Here is a 27855-nt window from a genome sequence, read left to right on the forward strand (position 1 = left end):
CAAAAGACAGAGGAAAAAACAATTCTATTCTACCCCTATTAGGCTCCTGCCTTCTATGTCAAGGGTAATAGCTTTCAACCTGGATAGGCAATGTCTACCAGAGAGCAAGAGCCTGAGATAGACAGTACAAGAATACTTGGCTTCATTGAATGATTGCCGTTTGTCAGGCCCAGTGATGAAAGAACCTGAGACCCACTGATCTTTAGAATTAGAAAAGATATCCTTGATTAACCTAATTCCCTCATTTCAACGCCCGCAGAAGCGAAGTGATTTGCCCAAATTGCACACTCAGGTGTGCTAATTCCTGGTCCTATCTCCAGCTGCCTATTAAGCTTACAGGCGTGTTTGCAGGACCACTGTGCACCACCTAACGGGAATCAGAGAATGGGAACAATGGAAGAAGACCAGTGATGCCCTGATGGCGAAAGAGTGGAAAAAGTGAAAACACACACACTCACACAAAAGTGAAAACACTGGCTGCCAGATTGAATGCTGATTCTCTGGCAAAATTCTTAAATGAATGATTAAATTGATTCTTTGACAGTATTTAGAGAATTCTAGTTTTTCAATGAATTAATTTCTTACTTCCCTCAGAGCTGAATTAAAGAATACTGGCAAACTGAATACTCATGTTTACATACCCTCTATTAGTACAGCATAAATCTAATGATGAACTGACAGCCTGAACCAGCCATTTCTTCGCTTTTCTAGGTGTAAGTTACTTTCAATGCCATCTATATCTATGTATCATTTAACACTGTTGCAAAAATTATAAGGTGAGATGCATACATTTCTCAATTTATATGTCAACACATCTCCTTGTCAGCCTATTAGATTGTGTTAGACTGTTAGAAGCTGACAGAAATAAGGGCAACTAAGGAGACTTGGTAATAACCACTGACGTTTTGTGTGAAAGCAACATTCTGCTGATACCGCTGTGCATTTCTATTTATTTCATTTTTATTTTGTATAGATAGGGTATTGCTATGTTGCCCAGGCTGGCCTCAAACTCCTGGGCTCAGGCAATCTTCCTGCCTCAGCCTCCTAAGTAGCTGGGATTACAGGCACCACCACCGTGACTGGCTCTGCAGTGCATTTCTTCAAATAGTATACTTGAGCATTTACTTAATAGTTGCTACATTTTGTGTAACTAGTCTGCTTTAACTATTTCTTCCCTTCATAAAACCAAAAAAGCCATTATGAAACTGCTGCTCTGTAGTAGCACATAATCAGAAATTATACTGTTTTTGGAAATAAAAATGTGGTACAATGTAACTAACGAGAAGGGAATGATTCCTCATTTAACTGAGCTGTTTAAACTTAACCCATGTGGCCACTCACATTCATTCCACATTATACAGCAGTTTGAAATGTTTACTTTTAATTTCTGATTGAGAAATGAACAATTCAGAGTATGTTATAACATTTACAGAGAAAAATGCATTTCATACTTGTCAGAAACATTATGCCATCAATCTGGGTATGCATGACTGGATTCACTTGATTTTTTTGGCCACATTTCTAATTTTTGGAGCTATTTCTGAAACCTTGGGAACTAACCTAATGCCAGTCAGGACTTTCAATTCCTCAGAAAAAGTTCCTTATAAAAGGAGTCATATTAAGAAGTTATTGAAAATAACTTCTTACGTTAGCACTCCTGTATACCACTATGCATTTTCTTTAGCTTAAGTTGCACCCTGTGAATCTTCTGGATATTCTATTGCAACAACAGATCATGCTTTTTTGGTATTAATTTCTGTTTTTAACAAGACAAGTGAACATTTTGACTTAAGTTTAATACAAACTTCCATATGGGCAAACATACATACTATAAAGGGAAGGCCAAGATAAGATTCTTGCTCTTGTGGGAGCTTGGAAATATCTGCCTTTTTTTTTTTTTGAGACGGAGTCTCACTTTGTCGCCCAGGCTGGAGTGCAGTGGCGCCATCTCAGCTCACTGCAAGCTCCACCTCCCGGGTTCACGCCATTCTCCTGCCTCAGCCTCCCGAGTAGCTGGGACTACAGGCGCCTGCCACCACGCCCGGGTAATTTTTTTGTATTTTTAGTAGAGACGGGGTTTCACCGTGTTAGCCAGGATGGTCTCGATCTGCTGACCTTGTGATCCACCCGCCTCGGCCTCCCAAAGTGCTGGGATTACAGGCGTGAGCCACTGCGCCTGGCCAGGGAGCTTGGAAATATCATGAGGGAAGAAGACTACTCACAGAAATGGACAAAACCAAGTTAGTGTCCATGTCATTTGTACTCTTTCAAACCAACCACAGAACCATTTGTGACACAGTTCTCTGATAAGAGCACACCTCTACCCTTAGATGTTTATCACAGGGCCACGCCCAAGGGCCAGGCAGGAGCCAGAGTGGAGGAGATCTGTTCAAGACCAATCCCAGCCAAGGAGATAAGAATCCTGGCTACTCAGCAAACTCTCAGGCTTTCATTTCTCAGGGGACGACTTAACGTGTTGGATTCTTTTCATTCCAGAAGATACTATTTCAAAATAACATTTTTGTCCTACAAAGTATAGCTCTGTAAAATATCTAGCAAATAACCAACATATTAATTGGAGGTAGGGGTTTCTTAAAGGTTTTGAAAGTTGATGACGATCTCATATGGTAGAATTTTTTGGATAGAGAACACTGAAGACTGAATTAAAATATTACATCTCTTTAGGTCTTGGAGATGCTGAACCCAGCCTCAGTAACAGTCGTGCTTTTCCCTACCTGCATTGTGCTTTGCCAAATATTTATCTTTGTACTGCTTCTTTTTCTTGCCAAACCAAGTACAGCTGGCCTGCTGCTCCTGTTTGGTCTTCTCCATGGCAATGCAAGCTACTCGCCTAGCACACATAAAAATAAAAATAAAATAAAATGAATTTATAGTTCTGGTTGATAAAATAGAAGAGTCATCCATTTGAAGAATTTACATAAAACAGCATAACCATACTCATTCTAATCTTTTAAAAAATTTGGACAAAGGCTATTCTTTGGTTTTCATGACAATTTCCTAGAAATGTTTTTAAAATATAGGCTTATACTAAAATGGCATGGTACTCCTTGAACATACACTGACAACACAGATTAGATGCCTAAACATGTGGCCATGAGACACAGTAGAATGTTTCAACACAGGCCTGGTTTGAATTCTGGCTTTGTCACTTGTTAGCTGGTAGTGAGCACTTAATGTTAGACACTTTTCTAGGAACTTGACATGTATTAACTCCTTTAATCTTTCTAACAACAGCTTAATAAATGGTACTACTGCTACATGGAGATTCTAATATAAGATATAAAAAGTGTGCTCTGATTAAATTCACAGTTATAACCACAATCAGGACATTATAATTTTGATCTATAACATCCAGCATTGGTAACATAAACAAAGATGATGTTAAAAAGTTGCTCTTTTAGGTTCAGTCTAAGCAAATACTTACTTTTCAGGATACTGCCACAGAAGACTTTGCTCTCTTAATGATTTTGCTCATGGGGGCTAACCAAGGGTCCCCAAGTGACTCACATATAAGAGTCCAAAATCACGATCGGAATGCCATATGGTGCTATTGTAAATGGCAAGTTACTTTACAATGACATTGTACTGATTTACACTCCCACCAGCAGTGTATGAACATTCCTACTGTTCCACTTCCTTGGCAACACTTGGTATTATCCATCTTTAACTTTAGCCATCATGGTGGATGAATAATGGAATACCACTGTGTTTTTAATTTACATTTTAGTTTACGTTTCACTCATTAGTAAGATTGATCATTTTTTCATATGTTTATTGGCTACTGAATTTCCTCTTTTGTAAAGTGTCTGTTCAAGTCTTTTGACCATTCTTCTATTCAGTTGTCTTTTTCTCATAGATTTGTAGAAATTCTTTATATAGTCTGGATATTATGCTTTTGTTAGTTATTAATATATGTGTTGCAGACATCTTCTTCTACTCTGTGGCTTGCCTTTTTGCTCTCTTTGTGGTATCATTTGATGAGCATAACTTATTAGTTTTAATTTAGTCAAATTTATCAGTCTTTTCTTTAATGGGAAGTATTTTTGATATCTTAAGAAATCCTCAGCCAGGTGCGATGGCTCATGCCTGTAATCCCAGCACTCTGGGAGGCTGAGGCAGGTGGATCACTTGAGCTCAGGAGTTCACACCAGCCTGGGCAACATGGCAAAACCCCATCTCTACTAAAAATACAAAAATTAGCCGGGTGCGGTGGCATGTGCCTGTAGTCCCAGCTACTCCAGATGCTGAGACAGGAGAATTACTTGAGCCTGAGAGGTGGAGGTTGCAGTGATTTGAGATCATGCCAGTGCATTCTAGCCTGGGCAACTGAGCGAGACCTTGTGTAAAAAAAACCAAAAATGAAATTCTTAGCAGGGGATTTCCCAACACTTTGGGAGGCCAAGGAGGGAGGCTCACTTGGGACCAGGAGTTTGAGACCAGCCTGAGCAACATAGCAAGATCCTATCTCTACAAAAAAAAAAAAAAAAAAAAAATTTGCTGGTGTGATGTTATGTGCCTGTAGTCCCAGCTACTAGGGAGGCTGAAGCAGGATCACTTGAGTACAGGAGTTCCAAGCTGCAGTCAGCCAAGACTACACCACTGCACTCCAGCCTGGGAGACAGAGACCCTGACTTTAGAAAAATAAATAAAAATAAAAAGAAATCCTTCCTTGTCCCAGAAGATATTCTCCAATATTACCTTCTCAAAGTTTATAGTTTTGTCTTTTACATTTCGGGTATTAATGTACTAGTACTGCTGTTTTTTCTGTTTTTGAGACAGAGTCACCTTGTGATGCCCAGGCTGGAGTGCAGTGGTGCAATCTCGGCTCACTGTAACCTCTGCTTCCTAGGTTCAAGTGATTCTCATGCCTCAGCCTCCTGAGTAGGTGGGATTACAGGCGTATGCCACCATGCCTGGCTAATTTTTGTATTTTTTTAGTAGAGATGGGGTTTCACCATGTTGGCCAGGCTGGTCTTGAACTCCTGACTTTGTGCGATCCACCTGCCTTGGCCTCCCAAAATGCTGGGATTACAGGCGTAAGCCACTGTGCCCGGCCTAGAACTGATTTTTGCTTATGGTGTAAAGGAGGGGTCCAATTCCTTTTTTCTTCCTAATGGATACCCAATTGTCCCACATTATTGAAAAGCCTGTCCATTCCTCATTGCTGTGCACATCAAGTGTCCATTTATGTATGGGAGTGTTTTCAGGTTCTCTATTCCTTTGTAGTCTATTTGAGCATACCTAATTATCTCTAAACCCATACCTTATTATCTTGTTTACTATAGCTTTATAACAAGTCTTGGTATCTGGTAGAGCAAGACCTCCTTCCTTGTTCTTCAAGAGCATCTTGGCTATTCCTGACCTTGTGCATTTCCATGTAGACTTTAAAATTAGCTTGTCAATTTCAAAACTGTTGGGATTGCATCTTATCTATGAAATCTATCTAGGAGGAATAGACATCTCTATAATACTGAGTCTTCCAGTCCTTGAACACAGTATGTCTCTCCATTTACTTATATCTTTTTAAATGTGTATATATATATATATATATTTTTTTTTTTTTTGGTTGTTGTTGTTGTTGTTGTTTTTTCCCCGAGACAGAATCTTGCTCTGTCGCCCAGGCTGGAGTGCGGTGGTACAATCTTGGCTCACTGTTACTTTGACCTCCTGGGTGCAAGCAATCCTTCCGCTTCAGGTTCCTAAGTAGCGGACTACAGGTGCATGCCACCTAATTTTTTTTTTTTCTTGAGACAGAGTGTCGCTCTGTCGCCCAGGATGGAGTGGAGTGGCACGATCTCAGCTCACTGCAACCTCCGTCCTCCCAGGTTCAAGTGATTCTCCCTGCCTCAGCCTCCCAAGTAGCTGGGATTACAGGTGCCCGCCACCACGCCCAGCTAATTTTTGTATTTTTAGTAGAGATGGGGATTCGCCATGTTGGCCAGGCTGGTCTCAAACTCCTGACCTCAGGTGATCTGCCTGCCTCGGCCTCCCAAAGTGCTGAGATTACAGGTGTGAGCCACCGGGCCTGGCCTAATTTTTGTATTTTTGTAGAGACCGGATCTTGCTCTGTTATTCAGGACAGTCTCAAACTTCTGGGCTCTAGTAATCTGCCTGCTTTGGCCTCCAAAAGTGCTGGGATTACAGGCATGAGCCATTGTACCTGGTTTCAATAAATTTTATAATTTATTCTGTAAATGTCTTGGCATCTTTGTTAGATTTATTCCTAGGTTATTTTATTTTTTGAGACAGAGTCTCTCTCTGCCGCCCAGACTGGAGTGCAGTGGCACAATTTTGGCTCACTGCAATCTCCACCTTCCAGGCTTGACATATTCTCATGCCTCAGCCTCTTGAGTAGCTGGGACTACAGGTGTGCACCACCACACCCAGCTAATTGTTGTATATATATTTTTTCTTTTAGTAGAGATGGGGTTTCGCCATGTTGGCCAGTCTGGTCTTTTTTTTTTCTTTTTTTTTTTGAGACGGAGTCTCGCTCTGTCGCCCAGGCTGGAGTGCAGTGGCGCGATCTGGGCTCACTGCAAGCTCCGCCTCCCGGGTTCACGCCATTCTCCTGCCTCAGCCTCCCGACTAGCTGGGACTACAGGCGCCCGCCACCTCGCCCGGCTAGTTTTATGTATTCTTTTTAGTAGAGACGGGGTTTCACTGTGTTAGCCAGGAAGGTCTCGATCTCCTGACCTCGTGATCCGCCCGTCTCGGCCTCCCAAAGTGCTGGGATTACAGGCTTGAGCCACCGCGCCCGGCCGGCCAGTCTGGTCTTGAACTCCTGGTCTCAAGTGATCCGCCCACCTCGGCCTCCCAAAGTGCAGGGATTACAGGCGCGAGTCACCAGGCCTGGCCATTTTTTAATAAAGGCTTTGTAAATGGTATTTTAAGAAACACTTTGTAATACTAAAAATTTCAGACACATACGAGGATATAGTGTAATGAAACCCAGCTATCTACAACCCAGCTTTGACAATTATTAGTCATAGTTTATTTTTTTTATTATTTTTTATTTATTTATTTTTGAGACAGAGTCTCACTCTGTCGCCCAGGTTGGAGTGCAGTGGCACGATCTCGGCTCACTGCAACCTCCGCCTCCCGGGTTCCAGCAATTCTCCTGTCTCGGCCTTCCAAGTAGCTGCGATTACAGACACCTGCCACCATGCCCAGCTAATTTTTTTGGTATTTTTAGTAGAGATGGGGTTTCACCATGTTGGCCAGACTGGTCTCGAACTCCTGACCTCAGGTGATCCACCTGTCTCGTCCTCCCAAAGTGCTGGATTACAAGCGTGAGCCACCGCACCTGACCTTATTTCATTTATACCACCTTATCCTAGATTATTTTGGAACAAATCCAAGAATATAGTTTTCTTCTGAAATCCCTTTAAAATCTATAGGTTCCCTCTCCCTCCTCTTTCTTTTCTTACAATTTGTTTGTTGTAGAAACTGGTTGTTTGTCCTTTAGTTTCTGTAGAGTCTGGATTTTTCTGACTGTGTACCTGTGGTATCTTTAGTATGTCTCTCTGTCCTTTGTATTTCCTGCAAATAGGTAATAAAATCTAGAGGCCTAATCAGATCCAGTTTTGTGTGTGTGCAAGAACATTTTATAATATTATTGTGTTGCAAGTGGTGTTATGTATGGTACCCTTTAAAAGTTTTATTTTCTGTTTGTGGCTTATAAATATAATTGGTTTTCGTATATTGATTTTATATCAGCAAACTTTCTAAACCTTGCTACTAATTCTAATTGTCTACAGATTCCTTTGACTTCTACACACAGAATCATATCATCTGCAAATTTTTTTCCTTTCTAGTAATGTTAGTTGTAGGTTTACTATACATGTCCTTTATCAGGTTAAGTTCCCCTCAATTCACAGTTTATGAGACTTTTAATCTGATTGGGTTTTGAATTTTACCAAATGCTTTTTCTGCATCTATTGATATGACTATGTGGATTTTCTTCTTTAGTCTGTTAATCTAGTGGATCGGCTGATTGGTTTAGAAATGCTGAACCAGCCATGCATTCCCAGTACAAACTCCACTGGCTCATAATATATCATCTTCTTAATATATTGCTGGATTCAATTTGCTAATATTTTGCTGAGGAGTTTTACTTCTGTGTTCATGACAGATACTGGTACGTAGTTTCCTTTTCTTGAACTGCCTTTACTGAGTTTTGGTATCAGGGTAACGTTGACATCATAAAATGATTTGGGAAGTGTTATTTTCTATTTTCTTAAGGAGGCTGCCTTCCATGTCTCTTACCCACTCTTGTTCACTGAAGTTTTTATGTATTTATTTTTGGTTGGGGGAAAGACATTTACTGGAAAATACTGCGAACTCTCAGTAATAGTATCAAAGTCCATCTTCATATATTACCTATGTGGCATACAGAGGAGGCTGATGAAGGCTTGCTTTGGGGATTCTTCTGGTGCAAGTCAGTATGTGCTATTAGTCAGAACTAAAAGGCATAAGATCTTTGGAAACAAACAGAATTGAGGAATTTTTTGACAGGTTAAGGCACAAAATCGTGACCTTGTGAAGCTTATGTTACAATGTAGAGAGTATCTTATAATAAATGTTTTTAAGCTTAAAACATAAAAATACACGTTCCCAGGAAAAATCTGTGGCATTGTCTCATGTGGTGTGATGACAGAGGAATGAAATTGATTTTTACCAGACACTCCAGAAATAAACATTATCTCTTTTAGCTCAGTAAGTGCATGGAAACCGTGTTAGGGTTAAGGTCAACCTGGAAGGAAATTTCAAACACATGCTTAACAATTTATTGATGGCTTAGATCAGGATCTTGTAGGCAAGACAAGGGGAGGGATGACAGAGCCCGGGAGCTAAAATATATCGAAGGACTAGATTGATGTGCCTAGAGTAAGGCATTTGGGTCCAAAAAAAACTGATTTCTCATCTAGAAAATGTGAAGAATGTGACTTGGTAGCAACACATTTGAACAAAGTTTTGGGGGTCTGGCTGATAAAATTGTTTCAAATCTTTCTTGTTAGTATTGCATGCCCACTGACATCCCAGAGGTCAATTCAGTTTCTAAGCAAAGGAAAACTGATCTTTCTCTTCTGCCAGGAATAGCTTACTCAGGTCTTGGGGTACACACTGACCAGTGGGCCTCTTTCTTATCATCCCAGTTAAAATCCCTTTCTCTCTATATATATTTTGCAACTTTAACAGTTCAGTTTTTTGGCAATATATTGAACATATTTAAAGCATACAAATTTATCAGTATTTTTTTATCTGTATACATCCCATGAAACTATCACTACAATCAAGAAAAACATATTCATAGCCAGGTGCGGTGGCTCACACCCATAATCCCAACACTTTAGGAGGTCGAGGTGGGCAGACCACCTGAGGTCAGGAGTTCAAGACCAGCCTGGCCAACATAGTGAGACCTCATCTCTACTGAAAATTAAAAAATTAGCCGGGCGTGGTGGCGGGCACCTGTAATCCCAGCTACTTGGGAGGCTGAGACAGGAGGATCGCTTGAGTCCAGGAGTTCCAGGCTGCAAGGAGCCAAGATTGCACCACGGCACTCCAGCCTGGGAGACAGAGAAATACCTTGACTTTAGAAGAATAAAAAATAAATAAAAAATAAAAATGGCTGGGCATGGTGGCTCACGCCTGTAATCCTAGCACTTTCGGAGGCCGAGGCAGGCAGATCACTTGAGGTCAGGAGCTCAAGACCAGCCTGGCCAATACGGTGAAACCCTGTCTCTACTAAAAATACAAAAAACTAGCCAGGCATGGTGGCAGGTGTCTGTAAACCCAGCTACTCGGGAGGCTGAGGCAGGAGGATCACTTGAACTGGGGAGGCGGAGGTTACAGTGAGCTGAGATTGCACCACTGCACTCCAGCCTGGGCGACGGGATGAGACTCCATCTCCAAAAAAAGAAAAACATATTCATTACCCCCAGAATTTCCTCATGCTTCTCTGTAATTCCTCCCTCCCTCCACCCCTATCCCTAGGCAACTGTCATTATAGATAAGTTTGCATTTTCCAGAAGTTTATGTAAATGGAATCATATAGCGTGTGCTCTTTTTTGCCTGGCTTCTTTCACTCAGCATAATGATCTTGTGTTTCATCCATATTGCTGCAGATATCAATAGTTTGATCCTTTTTATTGCTGAGTGGCATTCCATTGTATGGATATATCACAATTTATTGATCTATTCACCTACTGATGAAACTTCAAAAAAATTTTAGCCATTCTAATAGGTGTGACCACTGAGATTTTAATTTTGTTACAGGATGTTTTCCCCTGGATGTTCTTTCGGTTCTTTTTAAAATCTGCTATGTCATTAGAAATTTTTTCTGCTCTCTGAAAATATTTTACAAGCTTATTATTGATTTGTAAAAACCTGGGCTAGGCGCGGTAGCTCATGCTTGTAATCCCAGCACTTTGAGAGGCTAAGGTAGAAGGATCACTTGAGCCTAGGAGTGGGAGATCAGCTTGGGCAACATAGTGAGACCTCATCTCTACAAAAAAAAAAAAAAAAAAGAAAAAGAAAAAAATTAGCTGGGTGTGGTGGTGCGCGCCTGTTGTCCCAGGTACTGGGAAGGCTGAGGTGGGTGGATTGCTTGGGTCCAGGAGGTCGAGGCTGCAGTGAGCTGTGATCATGCCATTGCACTCCCGCCTGGGTGACAGCACAAGACCTTGTCTCAAAAACAAACCAACCAACCTGGTAAGCTTATTTTAAAAATCTTTGTCTCTTAATTCCAATACATGCAGTAGGTTTGGATTTGTTTCTATCATCTGTCATTTCTGTTGGGTCTTACTTGTTTCCTTGTGTGCCCGATAATTTTGACTTGCTGGCTACTGCACTGGAAAAAGTTTATGTCGGGTGGATAGGATGAAGTTAGTGGGGGTTAGGATAAAAGTGTTTGCCTTCATATGAACCCGGGAGGCGGAGCTTGCAGTAAGCCGAAATCACGCCACTGCGCTCCAGCCTGGGCCACAAAGCGAGACTCCGTCTCAAAAAAAAAAAAAAAAAAAAAAGTCTTTGCCTTCAGAGACTTTCTTTCTGTTTACACCATACATCTGAAATTATTAGTAAAGGAAGGGGAAACTTCAAATCAAGTACATGGCTTCAGCTCCCCTGGCTGCCCCAGGCTATGTGTACCTGGGTGCAAATCCATTCAAGGTGGACTGGTGGCCGCAATTTTTTCAGGGGAAGTTTGTTCCCAATTTCCTCATCTTTTGCTTTGCTCAGTGACAAGGCAGCTTTCTCTATAGTCTTCCGGTGTTGAAGGGAAATAAGGGCATGCTTATCTGTCTCCTTTTATCCTGGGGGGATTGCCTTTTGCACTCCTAACAATGAGGAGTGTCTTCTAACAGATTTCCCAACTTGTACTGGCCTTAGATCTTAACCGTGGTTCTCTGGCACAGAAATGTTCAGTAATGACAAATGCCCTGTTTGCAAAATGGGCCATGTGGTAACTCTGATATTCCACTTATCATTCTGATTAAAGGCTTTCATATAAAAATTGGTCACTGAGGCCTGGTGCGGTGGCTCACGCCTGTAATCCCAGCACTTTGGGAGGCCGAGGCGGGCGGATCATGAGGTCAGGAGTTCAAGACCAGCCTGGCCAACATGGTGAAACCCTGTCTCTACTAAAAATACGTGGTGGCGGGTGCCTGTAATCACAGCTACTAGGGAGGCTGAGGCAGGAGAATCGTTTGAACCTGGGAGGTGGAGGTTGCAGTGACCCGAGATTGTGCCATTGCACTGTAGCCTGGGTGACAGGGCGAGACTCCGTCTCAAAAAAAAAAAAAAAAATTGGTTACTGAGCTCCCCGATACCTCTTTTTATTCCCCCGAGACGGACTCTCACTCTGTTGCCCAGGCTAGAGCGCAGTGGCGCAATCACGGCTCACTGCAACCTCTGCTTCTCAGGCTCAAGCAATTCTCCTGCCTCAGCCTCCCAAGTAGCTGGGATTACAGGTGCCTGCCATCACACCTGGCTAAATTTTTTTTTTTTTTCGTATTTCGAGTATAGACGGGGTTTCATCATGTTGGTCAGGCTATCTTCGAACTCCTGACCTCAAGTGATCCGCCTGCCTCGGCGTCTGGAAGTGCTAGGATTACAGGTGTGAGTCACCGTGCCTGGCCCCTGATACCTTTTCAGCTATTCAGTGCTTTCAAGGTCATTTTAAAACATATTTTCTGCAGCACTTTTCATTGTTTTTTCATCCGGAGGATTTATCCAAATAATCTCATCCATCATTACGGGAAATAGGAAGCAAATCTGCTTTTTGCACTGCCATCACTCAGGATTCCTCCAGAGGACTCAGAGTTCTAGACACTGGTAAAACGTTTATATAGATGATCTGACTAGGCAGAAGAGGTCTGGAATCTACACAATTATTTTCAATAAATGCCCATAATATATGGTAACACTAAAGAAGACATTTTGTAAAATGTAAATATCAGTAAGAATATAATGGCATCATCATGACAACGACTTAGAGATTGCTTTCCTCCTGCTTATGCTTAAACTGTTTCTCGAAGATCAGACTGGAAGACAATGCCAGATGGAAGGCTGCTGCTTCTCCATTTGGGCCCACGTTTCCTTATGTATAAAATGATGGTATCTGAAGTCCTCATCAGCTCCAACATTCTAAATTTAATACTAGTTTTTGGGGAAACATGGGATAGCTGAAAGAGGCGATCAAGCAAAAGAGATTAACTGACAGATCTCTTAACTAGTGAGAAAAATAGATAAAAGCAGGAAGAAATTTCTATGGACTCGATGTCTTCAGTCTCTTTTAGCTGGGTTCAAATATTTTAGGAGGAACTGGCAGAATGCTTAACGGCTGTTATTTTTGCCACATGAAACAAAACTCAGATATTATCTCTTTTGTGCTAGAAATAATCTGGTATATCGCCCAAGTACCAACAAAGGTAAAACCATCAATATTTTCCAAAAGACAGTTCAACTAAGGAAACTGTAATAATAATAGCAGAAATAGATTTTATCAAAATATACAGTGATCTGTGACTCCTCTTCCCTCAGTTAAAAACAGTGCCTAAAACCCCTAACTTTAGCCTGCTTTTAGGGCTTAAACTTTCTAGCAGAAAAGGTATTTTTAAACGACTGGCAAGGTAAAGAACAAAGCTTCTGACTACCCTTTTCTTCTAACAGTGAAATACATTTTATCTTCAAATACTCTGAGTGACACTAAAGCGCTGCACCTACGTTTTTTGCTGCTGGTGGGATGGGATGGGCATGAAAGCATGTAGAAGGGCAAGGAGAAGGTACATTTTAAAAATGCCATTCTAAAACAATTGCAACAGCATATAGGAGTGGAAGGCTCTGCTCTGAGACCATGACTTGGCTCAGGGCTGGTCAACGAATCTCTTTCCAGACCTTCCTTTCTTTGTGTGTAAAATGAAGCCCTGACTCTGTAACTGGGATCTCACTAGATACTGAAGATATAGAATTCTTGGATGACTAATTTAAATTTTGTTTGGCTCGTAAAGGAAGGAATATATCAAACAGGTTTTACACTCTAAAATAATATAAAATTGGAAAATGGATGGTCAGGGCTTAGTTTTCATAATCAAGCAAAATAAAACACGCATAAAAACATACCATTCCTGAAGTTCAGGAGAAGGAATGAGACCCGCGGTTCCATTTTTGGAGTTTTCCAGTTTACCCTGCCACCAATTATGATCATCCTTACTAATAATCTGGATGATGTCACCAACTCTGAATCGAATGCCAGCTTCTTTGCAGGGGATGAGGTCATCCTTGGCTGGATCATATTCAAATTGTGCTCTTACATAGATCTATAAAACAGGAGTTTGTAAGAAAGGATGCCATAGTGATGTGAAAGAGAAGTTAGCTCTAATGTCATAACCACACAGCAACACTTACAATACTAACAGGACATCAGATGGTGAAAGCAAAAACGATGCATGGAAATACGACACAAAAAACTTCTACCGCTAGAAACAATGTACTAGTAATCTTTGATGTGTATAGCTTCAAAACTTGGCTGTTTTTATTTGGAAGGAATACTTGAAATACTTGTTTAATAAGAATAAAGACTTAATTTATGCTTTTACTATAACAGAATAGGCCTATAATTATAGAAAAGTATGCTCGCTCTTTTTTAAACCTGCATTGGTGATGCTGGCATTATGGATAAGTTGTCATGACTGTGTGGCAGCCTTTAAGCCATAAATACTAGCAGTCAGGATAGGTTTTAACCCTAAAGCAGCACATGAATTAAAACTAGCAAGAACTCTGGGTTGGTATCCTGCTGTAAAAATGCTTATATGACAACTGGCAGTGTGTCTACACACTGCTGATAAAGTTAAGTGTAACTCAAACAATTTTTTTAAAAGTTAAAAAAATAGCTTTATTTTTTTCTAATTTAGGTTTTAGGTTTGTATTTTACTCTTCTGAGAGAATAAAAATGAATTTGAACCCTAGTTTCCCCAATGTAACACTTGAAATCAGCACAGAGCTTCAAGACATGCATAGTTCCAGGTTCTGAGTTTTATGATATGTGAATTTACTTAGGAAATAGATTAGCATTCAAGGGTTTATTATATGGCAGCATTTTATGAATTATTTGATTTTTAAATGCTTTAAGATAAGGTAATTCATATCCCATGTTGCATCAATTATACAGTCTTAAGACAAAATTATGGGTGAATTCTATCAGGTACTAATTTATACATATCTTAACACTAAATCTGATTATTTTTAATACTATATTTCAAGATAAAAATGCCAAAAAAATTCTATCTCTTGAAATTAAAATTGAATATTAATGTTTAAGTCACTGTAAAACCAACCTGAAGACTTTGGAACCACTGTGTGATTTTTTCTGTTTATTTTCAGCAATCCAGCCTATAAAATTAACAAGTCTCTGCATTTGCATTTAAAATCTATACCTCTAAAGTGCTGGCAATTTGAAAGTTACTCGCCAGTGTTAGGCAGCACTTAACTTTTCATGTTTGAACTAGCACAGGCATATCAGGATGTAAAGCCAAGATAATTTATATTCTTTTCTTATTTTTCATTGCAAATGGCTTTTAGAAATACACATGCAAATACAAACTTAAGAAAAAGCTTTCAACTTCAGAAAACTGTTGCTTAAAAATGTTCATCAGCAGGTACTTTTTAGTTATTCTTAGAATTCTAAGAATGTTATAACCTTTAAAATTCTTTTGCATGCCAGAGGCAGGCCCATAAGCCCCCCCGTAGGATGAATTCTTAACCGTTAATATAAAATTATCAGGTTGAAATTACAATAACCATCACAGCTACAAAGATGTGAGGAAAAAATTCTTTATAGAGAATTAGTCATGTGTAATGTGTTAAAATGAAATGGTACAAGCTCTCAATGCTCAAATGTTATGGTCCAAAATGCAAACATTATGGGATGGAAAGGGTTAATAAAGGATTGGCTATTAGCAGCTCAGTTTAGAGAAGTTTCTATAGAGGATATCTATTCACCTGTCGTCCTTTTGGTTGGGTAGTTGATGGCAAGTCCTGTAGAATAAAGCCAACCCAGGAGAAAAATTTTCATTTATTTTTCAAGAGTACAAAGTAATTTGTGTGTTCTGTTACAATATGGTTAAAAAAAGGAGCTAGATTTAAGTTGTAAAGAGATAATATACATTATTCCATTTCTCAGAAATGTTGAGTTATCAAAAAAATCAAACCCAGGCCATTTAGCAGCAAGCTGAAGAAAGCAGGTAAGTTTAAGCAGAGAGATAATGTGTTCTTAAGAAACAACTCAGCATCTTCAACACAAAAGCCACTGCAAGTGAAACAGCCTATTAAAAATAAATAAATAAATAAATAAAAGGAGCTGTTGCCCTTTTCAACTTAGTCACTGCAACCATTTAGATTTTGAAAAATTCAATGGCTATATGGCTTTTCATCTTAAAAGCATTAAATGTTAACTGTTACGAATGAATTCCTTTGGTAGCCTATTTTAAAGTTGAAAATAAAGTCGTAGAAAATTTTCTTTCATAATTTCTCTTACTGATATACTTAGAATATCATTCCATTTGAGATAATTTCTAAATTATTTACAATTTTACCTAATAAAAAAGTTGATACATTCTCAAATGGCAAATTAAAAGTCAGGATAGAAGAATACTGCTGCATTATTAGAACTCTCAATAATTTTAACTGGGTGATAAACAGCAGTATTAGCAACAAAAATATTGCCAACCTGCACCTGTTAAGTGCTTCCATTTGTTTAAATAAGTTAAAAACAATTCTTTCTATATTCCAAAATGGATAGTTCTGAAAAAATTTAAAACTCCAAGTTCAAGTCAAATATAAAGTACTTTGTGTTAAAGATGTGATAACAGCGTGGCTTAAGTGCAGTTTGAAGCCAGTTCTTTTTGCTTTTCATATCCAGGCAAGGCTTATAATTCACAAAAATATGTGCACGTACCACAATAACAGAGGGCACACCAATTCGTAAACTTAGATAGCGGAAACTAAAACATGTTGCTGATATCACTCAGAATAGAAAACTACAAAGCCCAAGAATACCCAAATGCCTACTCTGCAAAATTTTTACATTTATCTTTTTCAAATTAAAAAATATTTAGAAGTTTAAACAAATTTCCATTTACATCGTTTGTATAGGTTTGAGCAAAGAAATACATACAAGTGGGGTGGCATAGAAATATTTTTAGAATGACCAAAGCAGTATTGAACTACATTTCTTCAAATTTAACTGCTGAAGGGAATTTTTAATGAGAAGGAAATGTTAAAAAAGATTTTCCAGGAGTAAAGTGCATTGTAGCTGTAGTAGCCTTGTATATCAGCAGAAGACACTATTTCCACTGAACACATGTAACTAGAACACTCATGGCAGGTGAGCACCAACAAAATTGTCACACTTTGCTGTGTGGAGCTAAAGTTCTTACCGAAACAGAATTGTTAGTGCTGCTATGACCATTAGCTGGGGACTGTCTGGAAGTGGAAGGGGAATCTCTCTGAAATAAGACACAAGGTTCATTAACACAGAACACCAGCACAGAAACACAGAGATATTTACATCAACAGTAACAACCACAGTCTGACAACCATTTCCTTTGAGGTTTGAGCTGCATAAGTGCCATACTGACTTGCTTGCATGATTTCACAGAAGTATGAAAAAAATTTTGCAGTTCGAAGGCTCACATATTATAAGTGATGACCGTGTCATTCATTTTAATCAATTCTTTCCTATCTCTAACATTCTATACCTTTTCTTTCTTTTAATGAGACCTAGAAGAGTGACTTGATATTAAACCCTATCAAGTATAAGATGACAAATATTACTATAAAATTATTGTGCTGAAGATCCCAACTGCCTAATTTTTATTAAAGATTAGGTTTGAAAAGCATTTAACAATTTTTAGTACCTCAGTGTCAAGAGTTACTAACTGACCCAATCTGAAGAGAAACAAACCTAAGATTTCACATGTTATAATTCCTTCAGAATCTTTCTATTATAGAATAAATATTATTACTAGTAAGGGTAAAAGAGATATAGATCAGAGAAGAACTCTTTTTAAAGACCATTTTAGTAGATTGATTAAAACAATGATCTCAAGCCTATAATAATATTACACTTCCGGCAAAGATCCTAGGAGCCACAGCCTCTCTACCTATATCCAGGCTCCTCCATCGCTTGCTTTCTCTCTACTATTCTACACACTCAAAATATTTTCCAGGCTCCATTCCCTTAGTGTCTAAATCAACTTTAATGATAAGAACAAGAAGAGGTAGGAAATAAGTACTTTTAAATTTTTGTTTCTGTAGAGTTCTTTTAAGCCTTAGAAATGTGCATGTCTCTTTAAAAGGCATTTGTTTTTTTCCCTAGATGACTTAAGAGCATTTCTAGAACCTGTTAGCCTTAAAGGTAATGAGATCCCTTAGAAGAGCATTCTCATATGTTAGTGAGCAAGACTGATCTCCAGGTGCCACCCGCAGAGACTCAAGTCAGTAGAGCCAGGGTGAGGGGCAGGGGTCTACTCTTTAACCAAGGACCTGGGGGATGCAGATGCAGGTGGCCAGAGAGCCTTCTTTTTTTTTTTTGAAATATTGCCCTAGCTGGGAAGAGTCCAACCACAAGCTTGAATTCTGCCAGGGAACACGAGGGCCAAAAAGGCTGGGGATGGAGCTAGGAGAGAAGTATCATTATTTTTCCTACTATTCAAAGGCAAAGAAGGTAAGAGGGGTTCTTTTTACTCAAGAACATAGAATTTACATCTATGATACTGGTTCCACCCCAAACTAGTTCGACCACTTAAAAAACAAAAGAGAAACTTACGTTATATTAATAACTAACAGTACCTTCTAGTTAGTTAGCCAAAAAGACAAAAATCAATTGTATTTACTAAATTTCTTCAACAGATGGGAAATGATGTAAGGACATCTGTAATTCTAGAATATTAAAATTATTTACATAAAATGTTAAGTGTGACATTCTTTGTTTCCCAGCAAAGTTTGTGCTCTAGGTAACAAATTTCAATGCTCTGAATCCTGGAACAGAAGCAATTCTGCATTTTCTTTTGAAATATACTATTAATTGAAGTTCCACAAAAAGCCACCAAGAGGAGCTCAAGACCCGTTATAACGGACACCTCAACTGCCATGGCTCACCAAAAATACACTTGACAAAACTACACATTTTAATATGTATCTGCAATAGGTTTTAAAAAAATATGAAGCCTCTGATTTTTCTTATAACATTTACACCATCACTAGAGACTAGAAGTATTACAGTTTCTCTCTCAGGTTCTTCTAAGTACAAATCCAATAAGTTACCTGTCAGTCCTAAAAATTAACTTTAGGAAATGTGTACTTCATATTGATGCACACATTCTTAGAAGATGCACATGAAAGAACAAGCTTCAATAAATAACACTCGAGCTGAATGTGCAATGACCAAAGGATGATACCATTTATGCCCGTTTATATTTCCAATATAAAAAGAATAGATTTTTGAATCTCATTTAATAACTAACACGAAACTGAATAATATAGGTTAGAAGAACTATAATTTCTATAAGATAAACCTATTTTAAGAAAGAAACTTTGGGGCTGTATTACTCTAGAAAACTTACTTGTTTACAGATGACATACCATTCTAAATTTAAACAATTTTACAAAAGGTTGCAAAAGCCTATTTCCCTCTAGTGAAGTCAATTATCAATTCATTGCAGACTTAACTTCCATCTAGAGACCTATCGCAATTATATGAACAACTCTATCTCAACAGAAATAGATCACTTCTCAGATTCTTGGAAAGAAGAACTATCTATGTGATTTCTTAACAAGGGAAGTGAATGAACTTCCTGGAAATATTATTGCAATTATGGCCTTTAGTTTCTTTCCCTCAGACACTCCGTTTTTTCCTTATTAAGCCTTATGTCATTATTTATAACTTCTCTACATTTTGCTCAGATTTCAGCCTGCAAAATGTTCAAGTGCTGAGGAGATCCACATGGAAGCAGGGCTGAGTAGGTGGATGGGACCTACTCTGTTCCGTTATCTTTGTTGTAAAATTGGTGTGCAGTGATCTAACAGCACAGGCAGAAACAATCTCCCAGAAAGCAAAAACATACAGCCATCAGCAGACAGTTAGTTAAGAACTCAGAGGAGATGGGGGTGGTTTGTTAGAGTCATTACCTCACAGGATGAAGACTGAGTACGGTAACTTGGCACAATCTTGAAGGTAATACTCCCCCGCATTTCCCTCTGGAGAGGGGGAAAAAAAAGATAGAAAAGTTTTCTTACAAACAAATGTTCGCAAAACCATGTAAGAAGCCACTCAAAATATGTGGGGGCAATTAGCACAAGCCATCTGAGAGCACATAGCCCAACAATGAAACCTAGTCATGAAGCAGGGAGTTAACAGTAGAGGAAGTTCCTGGGAAAAGCCCAGCAGCCGATTGCCTTACTCATACAGCAATGGTCTCACAGATCTTCAATGGTCACCTTTTTATAGACATGAATACAAAACTTTCTAAGTGACATGCCTTTCAAAAGTGAATATACATTGAATTAGATAATAAACTAGGTAATTACATAAAAATTATATTGAGTATGCCACATTATAATGGTATACCCCATCGAATACGCTTTTTACTTTTTAAAAATTTTTATTTATTTATTTTGAGAGAGTCTTGCTCTGTCATCCAGGCTGGAGTGCAGTGGCAGCATCTCGGCTCACTGTAACCTCTGCCTCCCAGGTTCTGGTGATTGTCCTGCCTCAGCCTCCCAGGTAGCTGGAATTATAGTCATGTGCCACCATGCCCTGCTAATGTTTGTATTTTTAGTAGAGACGGGGTTTCACCATGTTGGCCAGGCTGGTCTCGAACTCCCAACTTCAGGTGATTCGCCCACCTTTGCCTCTCAAAGTGCTGGGATTACAGGTGTGAGCCACTGCACCCAGCCACTTTTTGCTCACTAATTTTGGCTTTAAAAAATTTTTTTGGTGAGTCTGTAAAGTTTATTTCATACTTAATAGGTATTCATAACCTGGGGGCTACTACACTGCAGTGGGAAAAGGGACCAGAGGCCCAAAACACCTCTGTCTGCTTGCTATGACAATCAACACAGGCAAAGGCTGTCATTTTGCCTTTTTTAAAAATCCAAAGCCTAATTCGAATACAGATTTTGAATATGTATGGTCAAAAATGGCCTGGTCTACCGTGGCTTTCCTCCCTTCTATGCTGTAGAGAAATCCACGACAGCTGGCTATGACTCAGCTCAACAGGAAAGAGGTTTCTGACACTGCTGATGTCAGGAGAGTTGAGGTCAGTGAGAAACTAGTTCACATGTATAAACGCTGAAAAGGTTTTCTTTAAACATCTGCTTAGTAAGAAACAGGAGATAAAGGATAAAAGGAGAGTGTTAAAGCCCACATTGCTAAAGACAGGCAAAATGTTTGTAAACGCTATTGTATTTCAACATTTTTCTAGTTGTCAGTTTTGTGAATGTTATATAAGTTCAAGTCCACATAAATATGGTACCAGAAATTCTCTGATTACAGAATACTCCTCATTTGTATATTTAAAAACAAGCTAACAGAGTAAAAGTCAATTTTAGGAAAGGAAAAACTTTCATTTACTTACAAGCATTTTTTGCAGCTGTTCCACTGTTTGGTTGGCCACACTGATGCCATTGATTTCTCGAATTTCATCACCAACGTGAAGTGTACCTAAGAAATTATATAACATTATAAACATGAAATGATATATGCTTTTATAGTAACAAAATCCAGAGGCATTAATGTAATTTTTAAAAACTAAGTTGAATATTGAGGGCCAATATTTCAGAGACAGACACAAGTTTGGTTGCAGCAGAATTATTTAACTCATGTAGTAACCTCATCAAAACAGATATATCTACTTATGGAAGGCACAGTTTTGATGGATGGCTGCAGAAATCTGTTTATTTTTCTGAGAGAGGTGGTATGTATAGTGGTTTAAAAGTATGGCTTCTGGATCCAGACTGCCTGGGTTCAAATTCCCGCTTCCTTGCTTACTAGCTTTAAGATCTTGGGTAAATTACTGGAACTCTCCATATCTCAGTTTTTACATTTGTAAAATGGAGATGAAAACAGTACCCATCTCATGGATTGTTTTAAGAGCTAAACAAATTTAATATATGCAGAAGGCTTAGAACTGTTCTTGGCGCATACCAAGCACCATGTCAGTGTTTCCTGCTATCGTTATCTGCCAGATATGATACGAAGGTTGTTAATTTTCCAAGAGTTGTGACATGATAATATCTACATAACAGCAAGTTCCGTTAAACATAATTTAATCTTTGGTTGGCATTTCAGCATCTTGTAATACTTCAGCTAGAAAGAAATGACCAAGAACCAATGCGTAGAGCGTTATTTACAATTTTGCTTCCTTATTTATAAATCGTGCACAAATTTACATACTGACCTGGCTTCATTACAAAAAGATAACTCTGCATGCAACAATTAAAGAATAAACATTCATCTTAAGTACACATGGGCCATTTATAAAAATGATTAAAGTGCTATGCTATAAAGCAAGTCTCGACAAACCTCAAAGAAATGGTGTCATACAGACTACATTCTCCAACCACAATGCAATTAAGTTAGAAGTAAATTACAAAAAGATATACAGAAAATCCCGTAAGTGTGAAAAGTAACAGAAAATTATAAATAACTTATAGGTCAATGAAAAGTATCATAATAGAAATGTAAAAATACTTAGAATTGAGTTATAAAAATGCTTCATATCAAAACTGGTGGGATACATTAAGACAGTATTTACAGGGAGAGTTTAGTCTTAAATGCACATATTAGAAAAGAAGGCTGGGCCAGGCACGGTGGCTCACACTTGCAATCCCAGCACTTTGGGAGGCCGAAGTGGGCGGCTCACGAGGTCAGGAGTTCGAGACCAGCCTGGCCAATATGGTGAAACCCCGTCTCTCCTAAAATATAAAAATTAGCCATGTGTGGTGGTGGGCACCTGTAATCCCAGCTACTTGGGAGGCTGAGGCAGGAGAATCGCTTGAACCCGGAAGCAGAGGTTGGAGTGAGCACAGGTCGCACCATTGCACTCCAGCCTGGGCGACAGAGCGAGACTCCATCTCAGAAAAAAAAAAAAAAAAAAAAAGAAAAAGAAAAGAAGGCTGGGCATGGCGGCTCATGTCTATAACCTCAGTGTTTTGGGAGGCTGAGGCGAGAAGACCACTAGAGGCCAGGAGTTTGAGACCAACCTGTGCAATAAAGCAAGACTCTATCTCTACAAAGTATTAAAAAAATTAGCTGGGTGTGGTTGCTTGTAGTCCTAACTCAGGAATCTGAGACAGGAGGATTACTTGAGCCCAGGAGTTTAAGGAGGTTGCAGTGAGCTATGATTATGCTACTGCATTCCAGCGGCTGATGGAGCGAGACCCTGTCTCAAAAAAAAAAAAAAAAAAAAAAAAAAGAAAGAAAGAAAGACTGGAAATAAATGAACTATGTGTCAAATTTGTAAAGTTAGCTAAAACTAATAGAAAGTTAAAAAAAAGGAGATAATAAAAATTAGGTCATAAAACAATGAAACAGAAAATAAACATATAATGAAGAGAATGAACCAAACCCAGAGTGGGTTTCTGAACAAACCTCTGGCAAGGTTGATCAAGAAAAAAAGAGTAGGCACAAATAAACAATACTAGAAATGAACAGGGGACGTAATGACAAAGACGGCAGAGAATAAAAAGGTGAGAGAATACTATGAAGAAGCTCTCTGCAATAATATTTTAAAACTTAGATTTTTTAAGGAAAATGTAATTTACCAAAACTCACTCAAGAAATAGAAAGCCTGGATGGCCTTTTAATGTTAAAGAAATTGAAGCAGTTGTTAAAAAACAAAAACAAAACTTTCTTAAAACTAAAAACCAAAACGCCAGGCTCTGATACTTTTATAGGCAAGTCCTACCAAACTTTCAAGATACAAATCATTCCAATATTATATAAAGTCTTTCAGAGAACTGAAGAGGGAATACTCTCCAAGTCACTGTATGAGGTAGATATAACTTTGAAACTAAAATCAGGCAGAGATATATAAGAGAGGAAAATTAACTACGGGCCAGTCTTACTCATAAATGCAAATAGTGAGATCTTATAAACAAAACATTAGCACACGGTCAGGCAGTACATAAAAAAGATAATATGTAATGACTAAGCTGAGTTTATCGGAGAAATGCAAGGGTGGTTTATCATTAGGAAATCTTTAAAAGACATTCACCACATTAACAGATAAAAGGAAAAAAACAAATGATCATCTCAGCAGATACTGAAAGAGCATTTGATTAAATTCAAAACCCATTCCCATTTAAAATGCTCAGCAACTACAAATATAAAGGAACTTCTTTAGCCCCATTAAAAGGTATGTACTAAAAATCTACATTATTCTTAATGAATAAATATTGGAAAGGTTCTTTTTTAAAAAAACATTTTTTTTCCCCTAGAGACAAGGTCTCTCTCTGACACCCAGGCTGGAGTACAGTGGCGTGATCATAGCTCACTACAGCCTCAAAACTCCTGGGCTCAAGCAATCCTCCCACTTCAGCTTCCTGAGTAGCTGGGACTAGAGGCGAGCACCACCATGCCCGGCTAATTTTAAATTCCTTTTAAAAATAAGAATATGACAGGATGTCTACAATACCACTCCTTGAAAGACTGCAGGTCCTAGCCAGTGCAGTAACATAACAAAGAGAAGTTAAAGAAATAATGATGTTCCCCACTGTCAATATCAGACAGATCAACGAGACAGAAGGTTAACAAGGATATCCAGGACCTGAACTCAGCTCTGCAACAGGCAGACCTAATAGACATCTACAGAACTCTCCACCTGAAATCAACAGAATATACATTCTTCTCAGCACCACATCGCACTTATTCTAAAACTGACCACATAATTGGAAGTAAAGCACTCCTCAGCAAATGTAAAAGAACAGAAATCGCAACAAACTGTCTCTCAGACCAGAGTACAATCAAATTAGAACTCAGGATTAAGAAACTCACTTAAAACCACACAACTACATGTAAATTGAACAACTTGCTCCTGAATGACTACTGGGTAAATAACAAAATGAAGGCAGAAATAAAGATGTTCTTTGAAACCAATGAGAACAAAGATACAACATACAAGAATCTCTGGGACACATTTAAAGCAGTGTGTAGAGGGAAATTTATAACACTAAATGCCCATAAGAGAAAGCAAGAAAGATCTAAAATCGACACCCTAACATCGCAATTAAAAGAACTAGAGAAGCAAGAGCAAACAAACTCAAAAGCTAGCAGAAGACAAGAAATAACTAAGATCAGAGCAGAACTGAAAGAGATAGAGACACAAAAAACCCTTCAAAAAAATCAATGAATCTAGGAGCTGGTTTTTTGAAAAGATCAACAAAATTGATAGACCGCTAGCAAGACTAATAAAGAAGAAAAGGGAGAAGAATAAAATAGACACAATAAAAAATGATAAAGGGGATATCACCACCGATCCCACAGAAATACAAACTACCATCAGCGAATACTATAAATACCTCTACGCAAAGAAACTAGAAAATCTAGAAAAAATGGATAAATTCCTGGACGCCTACACTCTCCCAAGACTAAACCAGGAAGAAGTTGAATCTTTGAATAGACCAATATGTTGGCTGTGAAAGTGAGGCAATAATTAATAGCTTATCAACCAAAAAAAGTCCAGGACCAGATGGATTCACAGCCGAATTCTACCAGAGGTATAAAGAGGAGCTGGTACCATTCCTTCTGAAACTATTCCAATCAATAGAAAAAGAGGGAATACTCTCTAACTCATTTATGAGACCAACATCATCCTGATGCCAAAGCCTGGCAGAGACACAACAAAAAAAGAGAATTTTAGACCAATATCCCTGATGAACATTGATGCAAAAATCCTCAATAAAATACTGGCAAACCAAATCCAGCAGCACATCAAAAAGCTTATACCCCACGATCAAGTCAGCTTCATCCCTGGGATGCAAGGTTGGTTCAACATACGCAAATCAATAAACGTAATCCATCATATAAACGGAACCAAAGACAAAAAACACTTGATTATCTCAATAGATGCAGAAAAGGCCTTTGACAAAATTCAATGGCCATTCATACTAAAAACTATCAATAAGTTAGGTATTGATGGAATGTATCTCAAAATAATAAGCTATTTATGACAAACCCACAGCCAATATCATACTGAATGGGCAAAAACTGAAGCATTCCCTTTGAAAACTGGCACAAGACAGGGATGCCCTCTCTCACCATTCCTATTTAACATAGTGTTGGAAGTTCTGGCCAGGGCAATCAGGCAGGAGAAAGAAATAAAGGGTATTCATTTAGGAAAAAAGGAAGTCAAATTGTCCTTGTTTGTAGATGATACGATTGTATATTTAGAAAACCCCATCGTCTCAGCCCAAAATCTCCTTAAGCTGATAAGCAACTTCAGCAAAGTGTCAGGATACAAAGTCAATGTGCAAAAATCACAAGCATTCCTATACACCAATAACAGACAAACAGACAGCCAAATCATGAGTGAACTCCCATTCACAATAGCTTCAAAGAGAATAAAATACCCAGGAATCCAACTTACAAGGGATGTGAAGGACCTCTTCAAGGAGAACTACAAACCACTGCTCAATGAAATAAAAGAAGACACAAACGAATGGAAGAATATTCCATGCTCATGGATAGGAAGAATCAATACTGTGAAAATGGCCATACTGCCCAGAGTAATTTATAGATTCAATGTCATCCCCATCAAGCTACCAATGACTTTATTCACAGAATTGGAAAAAACTACTTTAAAGTTCATATGGAACCAAAAAAGAGCCTGCATTGCCAAGACAATCCTAAGCCAAAAGAACAAAGCTGGAGGCATCACACTACCTGACTTCAAACTATACTACAAGGCTACAGTAACCAAAACAGCATGGTACTGGTACCAAAACAGATATATAGACCAGTGGAACAGAACAGAGCCCTCAGAAATAATGCCACACATCTACAACCATCTGATCTTTGAGAAACCTGACAAAAACAAGAAATGGGGAAAGGATTCCCTATTTAATAAATGGTGCTGGGAAAACTGGCTAGCCACATGTAGAAAGCTGAAACTGGATCCCTTCCTTATACCTTATATAAAAATTAATTCAAGATAGATTAAAGACTTAAATGTTAGACCTAAAACCCCTGGAAGAAAGCCTAGGCAATACCATTCAGGACCTAGGGATGGGCAAGGACTTCATGACTAAAACACCAAAAGCAATGGCAACAAAAGCCAAAATAAGCAAATGGGATCTAATTAAACTGAAGAGCTTCTGCATGGCAAAGGAAACTACCATGAGTGAACAGGCAATCTACAGAATGGGAGAAAATTTTTGCAATCTACCCATCTGACAAAGGGCTAATATCCAGAACCTACAAAGAACTCAAACAAATTTACAAGAAAAAACAAAAATTCCCTCCAAAAGTGGGCAAAGGATTTGAACAGACACTTCTCAAAAGAAGACATCTATGCAGCCAACAGACACATGAAAAAATGCTCATCATCACTGACCGTCAGAGAAATGCAAATCAAAACCACAATGAGATACTATCTCACACCAGTTAGAATGGCAATCATTAACAAGTCAGGAAACAACAGATGCTGGAGAGGATGTGGAGAAATAGCAACACTTTTACACTGTTGGTGGGAGTGTAAATTGGTTCAACCATTGTGGAAGACAGTGTGGCAATTCCTCAAGGATCTAGAACTACAATTACCATTTGACCCAGCAATCCCATTACTGTGTATATACCCAAAGGATTATAAATCATGCTACTATAAAGACACATGCACATGTATGTTTATTGTGGCATTATTCACAATAGCAAAGACTTGGAACCAACCCAAATGTCTATCAATGATAGACTGGATTAAGAAAATGTGGCACATATACACCATGGAATACTATGCAGCCATAAAAAACGATGAGTTCATGCCCTTTGCAGGGACATGGATGAAGCTGGAAACCATCATTCTCAGCCAACTATCACAAGGACAGAAAACCAAACACCGCATGTTCTCACTCATAGGTGGGAACTGAACAATGAAATCACTTGGACACAGGGTGGGGAACATCACACATCGGGGCCTGTTGGGGGGTGGGGGACTGGGGGAGGGATAGCATTAGGAGAAATACCTAATGTAAATGATGAGTTGATGGGTGCAGCAAACCAACATGGCACATGTATACCTATGTATCAAACCTGCACGTTGTACACATGTACCCTGAACTTAA

The 27855-nt window shown here is 38.7% G+C and overlaps 1 protein-coding gene across 25 annotated transcripts in view; it reads right to left on the reverse strand.

Annotated features, from left to right (window-relative positions):
* CASK (calcium/calmodulin dependent serine protein kinase) overlaps positions 1-27855 on the reverse strand; it is a 413308-nt gene that overhangs the window by 25624 nt on the left and 359829 nt on the right. For 8 of the 25 annotated variants that reach the window (XM_074030323.1, XM_005593338.5, XM_005593337.5 and 5 more), the window contains 5 exons: positions 21156-21241; positions 19708-19776; positions 15520-15555; positions 13642-13838; positions 2736-2851 (listed from right to left, as the gene is read on the reverse strand). In XM_074030323.1, coding sequence (XP_073886424.1) covers positions 2736-2851; positions 13642-13838; positions 15520-15555; positions 19708-19776; positions 21156-21241 — 504 coding nt within the window. Of the gene's footprint in view, positions 1-2735; positions 2852-13641; positions 13839-15519; positions 15556-16955; positions 17025-19707; positions 19777-21155; positions 21242-27855 lie in introns of all 25 variants that reach the window. The other 17 variants (XM_005593336.5, XM_005593335.5, XM_005593334.5 and 14 more) reach the window with 3 other exon arrangements.

The sequence above is a fragment of the Macaca fascicularis genome, chromosome X (assembly GCF_037993035.2).
Source record: "Macaca fascicularis isolate 582-1 chromosome X, T2T-MFA8v1.1".
Taxonomy (NCBI): domain Eukaryota; kingdom Metazoa; phylum Chordata; class Mammalia; order Primates; family Cercopithecidae; genus Macaca; species Macaca fascicularis.